This window comes from Pristis pectinata, chromosome 11, assembly GCF_009764475.1.
Source record: "Pristis pectinata isolate sPriPec2 chromosome 11, sPriPec2.1.pri, whole genome shotgun sequence".
NCBI classification, from domain to species: Eukaryota; Metazoa; Chordata; class Chondrichthyes; order Rhinopristiformes; family Pristidae; genus Pristis; species Pristis pectinata.
In genome coordinates, this window is record NC_067415.1 from 7,440,500 (window position 1) to 7,455,953 (window position 15,454).

General features: G+C 44.2%; 1 protein-coding gene across 2 annotated transcripts in view; it reads left to right on the forward strand.

The window, feature by feature from the left end:
* The window catches only part of nlgn4xa (neuroligin 4 X-linked a), a 253,448-nt gene that overhangs the window by 93,136 nt on the left and 144,858 nt on the right, over positions 1-15,454 (forward strand). The window contains exons 2-3 of one of the 2 annotated variants that reach the window (XM_052026496.1): positions 4,218-4,277; positions 5,703-5,852. In XM_052026496.1, the coding sequence (XP_051882456.1) occupies positions 4,218-4,277; positions 5,703-5,852 (210 nt within the window). The remainder of the gene's footprint in view (positions 1-4,217; positions 4,278-5,702; positions 5,853-15,454) is intronic. The other variant, XM_052026495.1, reaches the window with a different exon arrangement.

A 15,454-nucleotide genomic window follows, 5' to 3' on the forward strand; every position in this document is an offset into this window, starting at 1 on the left:
AATCAATGGTGTGCCATTTCTGAACACCTCACTATCAATACCTTATGGGCCATTATTGAACAGAAGCTCAACAGGCAGGGTAGTGTAGTGGTTAGCGTAACGCTTTACAGCGCCAGCGACCCGGGTTCAATTCCTGCCGCTCTCTGTAAGGAGTTTGTACGTTCTCCCCATGTCTGCGTGGGTTTCCTCCGGGTGCTCCGGTTTCCTCCCACATTCCAAAAGACGTACGGGTTAGGAAGTTGTGGGCATTCTATGTTGGGGGCGGAAATGTGGCGACACTTGCGGGCTGCCCCCAGAACACATTACGCAAAATGATGCATTTCACTGTGTGCTTCAATGTACGTGTGACTAATAAAGACATCTTAAAAATCTTAACTAACCCAGCCATATGAAAACTGTGCCTACAAGAGCAGGTCAGAGACTGGGGTATAGAACATAGAACAGTACAGCACAGAAACAGGCCCTTCGGCCCACAATGTTGTACGGAACTAATTAAAGTAGTAATTATATGCCTAACTAAACTAAACCCTTTTGCCTACACAATATTCATATCCCTCCATTCTCTGCACATTCATGTGCCTATCTCAGAGCATATTAAACGCTTCTGTTGTATCTGCCTCCACTACCACCCCTGGCAGCGCATTCCGGGCACCTACCCCTCTCTGTGTAAAAAAAACTTGCTCTGCAAATCTGCTTTGAACTTATCCCCTCTCACTTTAAGTGCATGCCCTCCAATATGAGATATTTCAACCCTGAGGAACAGATACTGGCTGTCTGTCTCTGCCTCTTATAATCTTATAAACTTCTATCAGGTCTCCCCTCAGCCTCCATCACTCCAGAGAAAACAACCCAAGTTTGTCCAACCTCTTCTTATAGCACATGCCCTCTCATCGAGGCAGCATCCTGGTAAACCTCTCCTGTACCACAATATCCCCCAGTGTGTCTCACCTACTGGCTCCCCAAGGCATTTCCACCACACGCAAGGCACAAGTCAGGAATGTGATGTTATAAGACCCTTGGACGGACCTCTTATATAATAAAGATGAATTCTTGATCTCCCAGTCTACCTCGTCGTGGCCCTTGCACTTTATTTGTCTACCTGCAGTGCATTTTCTCTGTAACTGTAACACTATATCCTGCATTCTGTTTTTCTTTTGTATTACCTCGACGTACTTATGATCTGTCTGGATGGCACGCAAACAAAAGGTTTTCACTGTATCTCGGTACATGTGATAATAATATTCCAATGCCAATTGCTCTCTGCTTGCCCGGGTGAGCATAAATCCAACAACCACTGAAGAAGCTCAACACCATGGAGACACAAGAGACTGCAGATGCTGGAATCTGGAGCAACACACAAGGAGCTGGAGGAACTCAGCAGGTCAGGCAGCATCGATGGAAGGAAGTGGACAGTCAAGAGTTCGGGTCGAGACCCTTCATCTGGACTGTGTGACTGGAATTTGCTTCTCATAATCTTATAAACTTCTATCAGGTCTCCCCTCAGCCTCCACTACTCCAGAGAAAACAACCCTAGTTTGTCCAACCTCTCCTTACAGCATACGTCCACTAATCCAGGCAGCATCCTGGTGAACCTCTCCTGCACAGCGGTATCCCACAGTGTGTCTGGAATGCTCGACTGAAATTTTATCCACCACCCTCACATCTAGTGCACAGTAGTACAACAAATGCACTGCAGTTAATCATCTAGACCACACCAACGGCATCTTGCAAACTTATAATCTCTACTGCCAAGAAGGAAATGGGGCAGCAGGTGCCAGGGAACACCACCACGTGCAAGTTCCCCTCCAGGTCATGATTTGTATTACAAGGTCCTGGTCAAAATCCTAGAACACCCTCCCCAATGGCACCTTCACCTGAAGGACTGCAGTGGTTCAGGGCAACAGCTCGCCACCACCTCAGGGCAATCCGTGATGGGCAATAACTGCTCGCCTTGCCACACAAGGACATGAGGAGCAGGAGTAGGCCACTCGGCCCTTCAAGCCTGCCCCACCAATCAATAGGATCACGGCTGACCTCTGCTGGCCTCGACTCCTCTTCTGTGCCAGTTCCCCCAATTCCTCGATCTTCTAAATATTTATCCATCTCACATTCTGAAAAATGAATAAAAGAACATAAAGATGAGATTTTCTGGCAATTTTATCACAATTGCTGTTTGTGGAACTTTGTACAATATTCATTTCCCGTATTGTCGTAGTGATTGCATTTCACAATAAGCTTTGTAAAATGCGTTCGGACATTAAAGGTGCTATAACAGCAAATCACCCTACTTTCATTAACTTGCCTCAATCAAAGGGTTTTTAAATCATTGCCTGACTTCCACTTTCAAATTTGCATTGCCTTACCTCTGATTTGTTCAATGGGTTTGAGCATTCATAAAGTCATCAGGTCTTAGAATCGTACCTCACAGAAACAGGCCCTTCGGCCCAACACATCCATGCTGAACTTTTTGCCCTTCTACACTAATTCTATTTGCCTGCTTCCTTCTATACCTTACCTATTTAAGTGTCTGTCTAAATGCCTCTTAAATGTAGAGATTGTATCTTATTCCACCACCACCTCTGGCAGCCCTTCCAGACATCAACCATTCTCTGCATAAAAAATCTTACCCCCACCCCCTGCCACAAATCCCCTTTAAAACCCCTTCCTCTCACCTTAAACCTTATTAAGAATAAATTGGATAGGTACATGAATGGGACAGGTCTGGAGGGTTATGGACTGGGTGCAGGTCAATGGGACTCGTGGAATAAAGTTTCGGCACAGACTAGAAGGGCCAAATGGCCTGTTTTCTGTGCTGTAGTGTTCTATAGTTCTATGGCTTTTGGTTTTGATACCCCTGCCATTGGAAGAAAGATTTTGACCATCAACCCTGTCTATGCTTCTCATAATCTTACATACTTCCTCTTATATCTTACAAGACTAGCATTTAATGCCCATCCCTAATTATTCATGAGGAGGCTTTGATGAAAAGAATAGGTGTTCTTATTGAAATTTACAAAATTCTGACTGAGTTCAACAGGGAGGGTACCTCCCCTGACTGAGGAATCTGGAACCAAAGGTCATATTATCAGAATAAGGAGTCGGCCATTAAGGACTGAGATGCAGAGACATTTCTTCTCTCAGTTGTGGTGAATCTTTGGAATTCTTTAGCTCGGAGTGTTGTGGGAGATCAGTCATTAATTGCATTAAAAAGGACATGAATATTCAGGAAATCAAAGGATATGGAGGCAGGGCAGGGAAATGACACTGAGGCAGAAGATTAGCCATGGTCTTGGTGAGTGGTGGAGCAGATTCAATGGACCATCTGACTTGGTCCTGCTCCTATTTCTTATGTTCTTGTGTGAGCTGCTTCTTACAGTCCTTCTGGTGATAATTCTCCAGTAATATCGTTGAGTAGAGAATTCTAGGATTTAGACTTGCTCCTGGGGGCTTCTTAACATAGAGGTGGTCTTGGCTGGTGAGTGTGAACAACTCACCAAGAATCTATATGATTGACTTCTTTGCCAAGCCAGCACAGAGCCAAATTGGAGGAGAGGAAAATGAAGTTGCTTGAGTTTTGACATACATTCTGCCATGGGTTAAAATGAAATTTCAAACATCCTACACTTCCACATCAAGACATGGACAAAAGTGGGAAATTTTCACTGAGGCTACATCAAAGCCAGACTTGTCCAATAGTTGGTCAATCTAGAGTTTGATTGCTGGTTATTTTTAATGAGTCCTCCATCCCTCATTTCCAACTGGGCACCTCCTGCCTGTTTGCATGTCCATTGGGTGTGCGACCCTGTGCTGAGGTTCCTGTTTATGGCGAGGTTTATCATTCTAAGGAGAATTTGATCAGTGAGGAGCTTTGAAAAATCCTTGATTTTCCTTTTTTTTGGGTGTCATTCTGATTACTTGATTATTTTTGGAACCTTGTGCTTTAAAAACAATTCTTGTTGTTGACTTTCTTGACAAATTGGTGGGGAGGTTCACCTGGTTAACTTTTTTCTTCTGATTAAACTATTGTCTTGCCATCTCAAATCTTCTTTAAAATCGACGCCTTTACAATATTAGTCTAATACGCTGGGTTCTGATTTTTTTTGGACGATTTTTTTTCTCTTTAGATTAATGTTTGCTTCCTCTTGGCAAACTTGTGCTGTTTTTTTTTCGAATTCTCTTTTTCCCTTTGTTCTCCTCATCTCTTTTTTTGAACCTAGGAGCCAACACAAAGAAACCAGCTGATGATATAGCCAGTAATGATGATGGTGAAGATGAAGGTATCTTTTTTTGTGTGTGCTCGAATACCGCCCCCCCACAACCCAATGCATGAGAACCGAGATTCTTCCAAACCATTTTTTTTGTTCTTTACTTAAGTCGCGCACATTTTGTGTGCATTGTGAATTTTTATTTTTTGCTCTCTTTTCTTCATCCTGAATGCTGACTTGCTTCAGAGAATAAACTTCCGCTGGGTGGGGTGTGTGGGAAGTGAGTGGGGTTTCTTTGTGTGAGATGACTTTTCCAACCCTATGGTTCTCTGCCCTTTACACCTCTCTGCCTCACCTCCCTTCCTTACCCAAGCCTGGGCTACTTGGCCACGTGAGGATTGCAGTTCAGTCTGGCATTTCTCTCAACCTGCAGAGTCTCCAGTCAAGTGAGAGCTCTCGGCTCAGTGTGCAGGTGTCAATCACACCCCAAGGGTCACCCCGTTTGAAAGAGGTCAGCCCAATTTGGACGGAGGGGGGGTGCTGTTGAGGGTTTGGGGATCGGATGTGGGATTGTCCTCGTCCATCTGAATCAGTCCCAGCCCAGTGGAGCTATGTGGGATGGCGCTCTGTGGGATGAATTGTAAGGTTGTCCATGACCTCTGTAGACATTATAAAGACAATGGCATCCAAGACTTTGGGGTTGAATCAATTGGGCAGCTGAAGAGTTTGGGTGCAGTGATGATTGTACACTCCACCAAAGGCAATCAAGGGTGTTCCACCCAGTCACGTGGGCTCGGTCAATAATTACACCCAGCCTATGGGCACCTGAACACTCTCATATCTGGGACCAAGACTGCCGATGGGCTATTTGACCACATGAGGATCAGAGTTTAGTATGCTCCATTCATCACGGCAGCTAAGCACAGATTTAAAGCTCAAAAGAAACGGTGCTTCATGCATGAACTTAATTTCAACCTTCCATATGTAAAACGTGCATTGGAAGATGGAAAGTTCCTTCTTCTAACTGGAATGTAGCAGCATGTATGGAGCCCTGACCTTATAAAGAATGCTGTTAATCCATTGAATGATAGCAGTTTGACCCTATTCCTGTTTTAACCCTTCATGTATCATTATAAAAGCAGTGTGGTGTGTGTGTGTGTGTGTGTGTGTGTGTGTGTGTGTGTGTGTGTGTGTGTGTGTGTGTGTGTGTGTGTGTGTGTGTGTATTGGTATACTTGTAGACAGGTATATATGTGTGAGTTTTTTTGTGTATGTGCATGTGTACATGTGTATGTGTGCATGTTGGTATGTTGTGTAGTCAGGTACGTGTCCATGTGAGAGAGATTGCCCTGTTATGTGTATATGTGTTGGTATGCTGTGTAGACAGGAATGTGTCCATGTGAGAGAGATTGCCCTGGTATATGTGTGTGTGCCTGTGAATGTTTGTACTCTACGTGCACTATGAGTATTTGAAGCCAGATCTTTCATTTCTTTGCAGATATTCATGACAATGGCCCTAAGCCGGTGATGGTGTACATCCACGGTGGATCCTACATGGAGAGCACTGGCAACCTGATTGACGGCAGCATCCTGGCAAGTTATGGAAACGTCATCGTGGTTACACTCAACTACAGGCTGGGCGTGTTAGGTGAGTGACTGGGACAACACCAGGCTTTCACTGGCTCGGGTTTTTTTGAAGCCTCTTGTCTCTGCCTCCTCGTGCTATGTTTAGGTAGGTTGTATTCATCTGAATGTGTTTCTCAGCCTAACAGTAAAGAGTTCAGAACAGAACTAAGCAAGATGACCCCTCAGACCTGTTACGCTTTTCAATAATTTCAAGTTGAAGTTTATTGTTGCCATAGACATATCTACACAGGTTATAGGTGCCATGAAAATTAGCTATTTGCAGCAGCAACACAGTACATTACAAGACAAGGGCAAATATAAGTTAACATAAACTTAAATTATACATAACTTGCACCTGTGCAAAGTAAACAACAAAATGAACAACGACACTAATGCAAGATTGAGAGTCAGAAAACAAATAAAGTCCAAAGTAGTGTTAAAGTTTTTCAGGTGGGTTCAAGAACCTGGTGGCAGTGGGGAAGAAGCTGCTGTTGAACCTTGAGGTGTGGGTCTTCAGGCTTCTGTACCTCCTGCCTGATGGCAGCGTCGAGAAAAGGGCACGGCCCGGATGGTGGGGGTCCCTGATGATGGATGTCTCCTTCCTGAGACATTGCCTCTTGTAGATGTCCTCGCCGGGGAGAGATGTACCTGTGATGGAACTGGCTGAGCCCACCACTCTCTGAAGCCCCTTGCGTTCCTGTGCATTGGAGTTTCCATACCAGGCTGCGATGCAACCAATCAGAATGCTTTCCACTGTACATCTGTAGAAGTTTGTCAGTCTTTGATGACTGTTCTTAAACCTCTTAAGTAAGATTATGGCAAACACTGAACTTTGTCCACTGTCCAAAAATCAAGCTCAGACTTGAACTGCAGCATAAATAATCCTCTGGAGCAGAGAGTTCCAAAGATTCACAGCTCCTAGATGGAGAAATGTCTCCTCTCGAGCCTGAATATTTGATCGCCTTTCTCAATACCGCACCCCCTAGTTCCAACAAAGTACCAACCTCTTGACATCAACACTGTCTATCCAGATCCGAATCTTGTCTAAATCAGATTACCGTTCATTCTTCTAAACTCCGTATCCAATCCCATTCAAACTCCCTTTGGAGGAAATTCCATCCCAGTCTCTCTGTTAATCCTGCCCACCTGGTTATTGTGAATGGTGCACAGGATGAAGGGTGGTGGACCTATCCTGGAACCACAAGAGACAGCAGATGCTGGAATATGGAGCAACGCACCAAAAGCTGGCGGAACTCAGCGGTCAGGCAGCTGGGGTCCAGCTGAAGGGCCTCAACCTGGAATGTGGACTGTCCATTTCCCTCCATAGATGCTGTCTGACCTGTTAGGTTCCTCCGATTTTTGTGTGTTGCAACCTATCCTGGAACACCTGTTAACAGCACTCCAAGGAACACTCACTGTTCTCTTGAACTTTCCATGGTCATGTATTTGCGGTGGGATGAATATTATTGGAGCATGAGAGTTCTTCTTGACTTAGGTACTACAGGATGAACTATAGGTTCTTCTATCACCAACCCTGTATAGTACAGAGTAAATGGCAGAACCCTTAGGAGCATTGATGCACAGGGGGTGCAAGTCCATATCTCCCTAAAAGTGGCAACACAAGTAGATAGACTGGTAAAGAAGACAAATGGCACGCTTGCCTCAATTGGCTGGGATGTTGAGAATAAAAGTTGGGAAGTCATGTTGCAGCTGTATAAAACTTAGGTTAGGCCACACTTGGAGTATTGTGTGCAGTTCAGGTGGCTACATTACAGGAAGGGTCTGAGGCTTTGTAGAAGGTGCAGAAGTGGTTGCCTGGATTGAGATAAGATATTTATTTAAGGTACTTATTTATCAGTCACATGTGCATTGGAACACACAGTGAAATGCATCTTTTTGCATTACTGAGAATGTGCTGGGGGCAGCCCGCAAGTGTCGCCACGCTTCTGGCGCCAACACAGCATGCCCACAACTTCCTAACCCGTACGTCTTTGGAATGTGGGAGGAAACCGGAGCACCCGGAGGAAACCCACGCAGACACACAGGGAGAACGTACAAACTCCTTACAGACAGCGGTGGGAATTGAACCCAGGTCACTGACACGATAACAGCATTATGCTAACTGCTACACTACCGTGCTGCTTTAGAGAGTATTGAATAGAGAGTATTAGCTGTAAGGAGAGGATGGACAAACTTGGGTTGTTTTCTATGGAGCACCTGGCTGAGGGATGACCCGAGAGAAGTTTATAAAATAACAAGAAGCACAGATAAGGTAGACAGTTAGTCCTTTTTACAGGGTGGAAATGTCAACTACTAGAGGGAATAGGCTTAAGTTGAGTGGAGGAAAGATTAAAGGAGATTTGTGAGTGGTATGTGTCTGGAATCCACTGCCAGGGGAGGTGTTGGAAGCTGATATGATAGCAATTTTTAAGAGGCATTTCAACAGATACATGAACAGGCAGGGAATGGAGGGATATAGACCATGTGCATGGGATTAATTTGGATTGGCATCAGGGTCAACACAGACATGGTGGGCACAAGGGCCTGGTCCTATGATCCAACTTAGATTCTTGGAGAGATTTGATCTTTCATATTATAACAGAGGATGCACTTATGAAGAGCTCTTCTGTTGACATCTCTAGGGACTGTCTCAACCACTTCTATAGACAAATGGAGAAGATGGAGCACTGATTACGCTAAAGTGGCAGCAGCGAATCAGGAGCTGCTTAGCCCTCTGATTTTCTTCTGGAGCACGTGGTCACCACATTCAGAGCCTGATCTATACTGAAAGAAGTCTTAAATCCATTTAGCAGGGCTCCCTGCTTAAAATTATTGAAGGTTCGGTGGATTAATTCCTGGGATGGGTGGGCTTGTCTATAAAGAGACATTAAACAGACTGGACCTTTACTCTGTAGTGTTGGTGAGAATGTGAAGTCATCTCATTGAAACATATGGAACTCTTCTGGGGCAGGGATGATGTTCCCTTGGCTGAAGTGTCCAGAACCGAGGGTCACAAACTCAAAATTAGGGATGGAGATGAGAAGAAATTCCTTCGCCCAGAAGGCTGTGCAGGCTCAGTTGCTGAGCATGTTCAAGACAGATAAGATAAGGTAAGATAAGATCTCTTTATTAGTCACATGTACATTGAAACACACAGTGAAATATTGATAGATTCTTGGATCCTAAGGAATCATGGTTGGTGCAGGAAAATGGCACTGAGAGAGAAGATGAGCTATGATATTACTGAATGGTGGAGCAGATACAAGACACCAAAAGGCCTTCTTCCTCTTCTATATGTTCTCCCGGTGTCTGCGTGGGTTTCCTCCGGGTGCTCCGGTTTCCTCCCACATCCCAAAGACGTAGGGGTTAGGAAGTTGTGGGCATGCTATGTTGGCGCTGGAAGCGTGGCGACACTTGCGGGCTGCTCCCAGAACACTACGCAAAAAAGATGCATTTCACTGTGTGTTTTGATGTACATGTGACTAATGAAGATATCTTATAATGTTCCATTTATAATGTTTCACTTAAATCCCAATATCAGCAATTCAAAGTGGAAGTGAATTGTCTGACTTTGAGTTAGAAATGCAACTGAACAATCTCGCCTGGAGCCAGCTGCTCATTCAGTTCTTGTCTGTAATAGTTTTCACTCTCTCTACAAGCTGATTATTGGCCTGGCTTTGAGTCATGGGGTTGTGCAATGAACTAGGAAGGTTGAACGTGGTCCCATCAATTCCATTGTAGGCTTCTACAAGGCAATATCATCTCCCAGACAGCTGAGTGCAATGACAGCAGAAATGATCCCAGAACATGGGGAGTGGATTGGGACCTGCTTTGGAGACATCAGCTGGAGGAGCATGTCTGCACCTTATGATTCTGGTTGTAGTTACAGGGAGAGTATCATTGACTTTATGTTTTCCCTTTTGTATCTTTATTTCCAGTGAAATTATCAACCCTTTCACCTTTGGTGTTGTGTTTACATTTTACCAGAAATACTGAGTCATTTGTCCACACAGAGGAATTTTTAGCTCAGCAGGCCTTTTGTGCATGATTTCTCAATTGAGTTGTCATGGGGAAGACTGTGGAACCAAACCAAAGTGATGGGTTTAAAGGCTGATCCTCAGATTAATTTGGCCCCATCAATGGAGATATTTTCCATTTTAATGTATAGCTTTGTACTTTAGGCTATAATGCAGTCAATTTATCACCATCAACATAATCATTAGGAGTGGAATCTTTCCTATTGGCAGCCTGCCCTAGTACAGAGTCAACAAAGATTATCTTGCCTATATTCATTTCCAAGGGGTTGAATTGGACAGGGACAAGATATTGTTAGAAATTCCATAACACCAAATTGTATGCAATGAAAGATCCCATTAACTATAAGGAAATGCTTCACTCCACAACAGCAAATCCTAATAGGATCAAATTGACTTTGAATCCAGAATTTAGATCCTATCTGGCTTGAGCTTTGAAACTCATTGATGTGTATATTGACCAATCTACCTTGAATACGATCCAAAACAGGCCTTTGTAACTCACTGAATGTAGAAGTGTTGGACGGTGCTGTTGCAATCCCCAGGAAAGGAGTCTTGCTGCGCTATGAAGCTGCTTTAATATCTGCTGAGTCTTCCTGTTCTTCTGAACCATGTTTTAATTCATAAGTATGTGCCATTCAATGCTTCCAATGGGCCATTGTTTGTAAAGAACAAGAAAGCTTGTTATCTCCCTTCTCTCTGTGTTGGCTGGTAGCTCATTCATGAAGAATTGGTTAGGCTGCCTTCAATGTCTGGAGCACTGAGAACTCTATGATGTCAAGATTCGAAACCTGAAGGATAGAAATTCATCCTGTTTTATTGCACTGAGCATTACACTGATAATGTCATAGATCATAGAGTCATGGAGTTACACAGGATGGAAACAAGGCCTTGGGCCCAATATCCACGCCGGCCAAGATGCCCACCTAAGCTAGTCCCACTTGCCTGCACACATGAGAAGTGCTGGAGGAACTCAGCAGGTCGGGCAGCATCTATGGAGGGAAATAAACAGTCAACATTTCGGGTGGAGACCCTCCATCAGGACTCGACCTGAAACATCGACTGTTTATTTCTCTCCATCGATGCTGCCTGACCTGCTGTGTTCCCCCAGCACTTTTTGTATGTGTTGTTTCAGATTCCAGCATCTGCAGAATCTCTTGTGTCTCCCATTTGCCCGTGTTTGGCCCATATCCCTCGGAACCTTTCCTATCCATGTACCTGTCCAAGTGTCTTTTAATGATCCAGGTGGACTAAACTTGGCTTTGGAAATTCATTTCCCTTGGAACAAAGGAACCAAGTTTCAGAAGTGGATTTCAGTGGCTGTATTTTCTCTTAATTTTCAGGATGTGGGTGTTACTGGCAAGGCTGACATTTATTGTCCATCCCTAATTGCCCTTGAGAAAATGATGGGGAGCCGTCTTCTTGAACTACCGCTATCTTTCCGGTGAAGGTTCTCCCACAGTGTTGTTGGGGAGAGCGTTCCAGGGTTAAACCTTGTGATGATGAAGGAACAGCGATATATTGCCAAGTCAGGATGGAGTGTAACTTAGAAGGGAACCTGTAGGTGGTGGTGCTCCCATGCACTTACTGCATTTGAGGTAGAGATATATAAGAGGCATGCAGTGGAGCAGCGAGCTCCAGGGTTTAAGAACATTGCTTTGTGCATTATGTGACATTCTTGTGTGATCTCTGCCTTCAATCAATGGTGGGGACGGTGAGAAGGAACAACACTACCTGTTTGGAAAAGATTGAGGGGGGTTAAACATTTCCACTGCAACAATTTTTATTTTCACAAGAGGTATAAGCATGTAGAGTGATCAGAGTCTATGTAGTATTAGAGTCATAGAAGCTTAGAGAGATACAGCACAGAAACAGGCCCTTCGGCCCACTGAGTCTGTGCCGACCGCCAACCATCCTCTTTTATACTAATCCTACTGTGAACCCTTTTCATTCTCTCCACATTCCCATAAACACACTCCCCCGCTCCTACCAACCAGCTACACAATTTACAGCAGCCAATTAACCCACCAACCCCAACGTCTTTGGACTGAGGGAGGAAGCTGGAGGTCACAGGGAGAATGTGCAAACTCCACACAGACAGCACCAGGGATCAGGATAAAATCTGTGATGCTAAAGCTGTAAAAGGGCACCTCTGTGCTGCCAAATGGGTATTGAAGGAAAATTAGAAGACAGCTCAGGAGGGGCCGATAAGCAAATAAGTAAGAGTGTAGCATCTCCTGGACTGCGGTTGGATGGTGAACTTATCCAGAGAGTTTAATGGGTTTGCATGTTTTGAAATGATATGGTGGTTCAAATTTGACCCTGTGTTGAGGTTTGAACCATTAAGGTGTCCCTTAACTAAGGCCAGACTCTTGACCGAACCTCTCATGTGCTAAAGATGAACTCTTGATCTCAACCTTGTCGCGGCCCTTGCACTTTACTTGTCTACGTGCACTGCACTTCCTCTGTAACTACAACACTATATTCTGCATTCTGTTTCCTTTTACCATCTCGATGTACTTATGTATGGAATGATCTGTCTGGATGGCACGCAAACAAAAGCTTTTCACTGTATCTTGGTACATGTGACAATAATAAACTAATACCAATATCGTTCTTGGTGACCAACCCTGCTTCATCTTCAGCTCATCCGCTGCTGAAATCTCCACTCTTGCATTTGTTTCTTTTAGACCTGATGATTCCAATGTCCCCTTCTCCCTAAACTGGTCCAAAACTCTGCTGCCCAAGTCTCATTGTCACATTTCCCTGCTGCTTGCTGTTCTACTCCAGCTCCCACTCCCATTTAAACAAGTCTTCAATGTTAACATCCTCATTCCTCTGTGTCCCACCTTCCCCTATCTCTGGAATTCATCCAGCTTCACAACCTTCCAATTCCGAAACCTCAGTCATTCAGGAACTTAATAGCTTATTTATTTAACTTAATGTAAAGTCGACAGTTTCTGGCAGGACCTTCCACAGCACCGATGTATGGACAGATATTGGGGTCCAAGTCCATACCTCCCTGAAAGTGCCCACGTAAGTAGATAGAGTGGTAAAGAAGGCATACGGCATGCTTGCCCTCACTGGTCGGGGCATTGAATATAAAAGTTAGGGAATCATGTCGTAGCTGTATAAAATGTTGGTTAGGCTGCACTTGAAGTTTTGTGTGCAATTCCGGTCACCTCATTACAGGAAGGATGTGGAGGCTTTGGAAAGGGTGCAGAAGAGGTTTACTAGGATGCTGCCTGGATTAGAGGGTATGAGCTATAAGGAGAGGTTGGACAAACTTAGGTTGTTTTTCTCTGGAGCATCGTAGACTGAGGGGAGACCTGATAGAGGTTTATAAGATTGTGAGAGGCATAGATAAGGTCGACAGTCAGAATTTTTCTCCCAGGGTAGAAATGTCAAATACTAAAGGACATGTGTTTAAGGTGAGAGAGGGAAAGTTTAAAGGAGATCTGCAGGACAAGTTGTTTACAGAGTGTGGTAGGTGCCTGGAACAGGCTTCCAGGGCAGATACTATAGTGGCGTTTAAGAGTCTGTTAGACACATGAATACGCAGGGAATGGAGGGATATGGATCATGTGCAGGCAGAAGAGATTTAGTTTAATTTGGCATCGTGTTGTGGGCTGAAGGGTCTGTTCATTTGCTGTACTGTTCTATGTTAATAGCCCTCTGTTCTTTCGTCTTCCAAAACTCCAAAGCTCTGTGATTCTCTCCCTCACTTGACCTGATGTCCATTTGCATGACTTGGTGCCAATTTTTTTATGTTATGCTGATATTGACACAGAAGGAAGCCTTCAATTCCTCTTTGATTGTTTTTCCAGCAACCAACACTAAGAGGTAATTTACAGTAGCCAATTAACCTACCAGTGTGTCGTTGGGAAATGGGAGGAAACCAGACAATCTGGAGAAAAGCACATGGTCACAGAGAGAATGTACAACCTCTGCACAGAGAGCACCCAAGGTTAGGGTTGAATCCTTGTCTCTGGAATTCTGAGGCAACAGCACTAATTGCTGTGTCACCGTGCCATCAGTACGAAAACATTCCTAATGGTGTTTTGCTTTGTTAAATGCTTTACTTAATTGTAAATTATTGTTGTAATGTAACAAACATAAAACAGAATCATTGCTGTAGCTGACATATAAACCTACCCACCGCTAAATGATAAACATCTTGAATGTGCATTTGGCAAACTGGAAATTTTCCCAATAGATTTTCCCATGTTAAAAGAATCAGAGATAAGTCAATACTGTTGGCAGTAATCGAGCCCTTTAGTGTGTTAACAGAGCATTTCCTTGTCTACAGAGGTTTTGAGAAGATATTAACCCCAATAAATAAATCACAATGACTCAGGTATCGATGGGGCAAAAACACAGATTATGCAAAGGATTTAGAAAATCACGTTATAAAACATTATAAGTCAAAGTCAAGTTTGTTGTCAAATGCAGGCACGGTAGTGTAGTGGTTAGCGTAACACTTTACAGCGGCAGTGACCCGGGTTCAATTCCGGCCACTGTCTGCATGGAGTTTGTATATTTTCCCCGTGTCTGCATGGGTTTCCTCCAGGTGCTCCGGTTTCCTCCCACATTCCAAGGATGTACGGGTTGGGAAGTTGTGGTCATGCTATGTTGGTGCTGGAAACGTGGCGACACTTATGGGCTGCCCCCAGAACACTACGCAAACATGCATTTCACTGTGTGTTTCGATGTACATGTGACTAATAAAGAAGTCTTGTAAAAAATGCACAAGTCCATGTGTGCACAGGTGCAATGAAAAACTTACTTGCAGCAGCATCACAGGCACAGAGCATCAGATACGCAGCATTCACAAGAAAACATAAATTAAACATAATTCTTATAAGAAAGAACACAATTAGAACAAAAAATATTCCACTTTATTGCAAAGTGATCAAAGTGGTCAATGTTGTTAAAGACCAGTGATTAGGGTTGTGCAGGTTGGTTCAAGAACCGAATGGTTGAAGGGAAGGCATCAAATGTATCACACAGCACATTATGTTATCGTTTCTTGTTTATTAAAATTTATACCAAAAGGTGCCAAGCAGTGACAATCTCCTACAAGACACTTATATTTGACATTCAATGGCACTTCAGATCTGAAACTCAATGGATCAGCTGCAGGTCAGGGGCTGGGTATCCTGAGGCAAGTGATCCACCTCCTGACACCCCAAAGCCTTTCCATCATCTGCTGGAATACCCTCCACTTCTCTGGATGAGTGTAGCTCCAACAGTTCTTGAGGATCTTTACACCATCCAGGACAATGCAGGCCTCTTAATTGGCGCCCCCATCAACCACCCTAGACATTCACTCTCTCCAGCACTGGTGGACAGTGGCTGCAGTGTGGGCCACCTACAAAATACACTGCATTTACTTGCCGAGGCAACTCCAGTAGCACTTCCCAAACCTGAAACTGATCCCATCAAGTAGGACAAGGGCAGGAGGTGTATGGGAACCACAGCCTCCTGCAGGGTCACACCCAAGACGCACACCATCCTGACGCGGAGGTACTTTCTCAGCCGTATGGACTTGAGTTATAAGAAGAAGCTGGTTGGACCAGGGCTTTTTTTT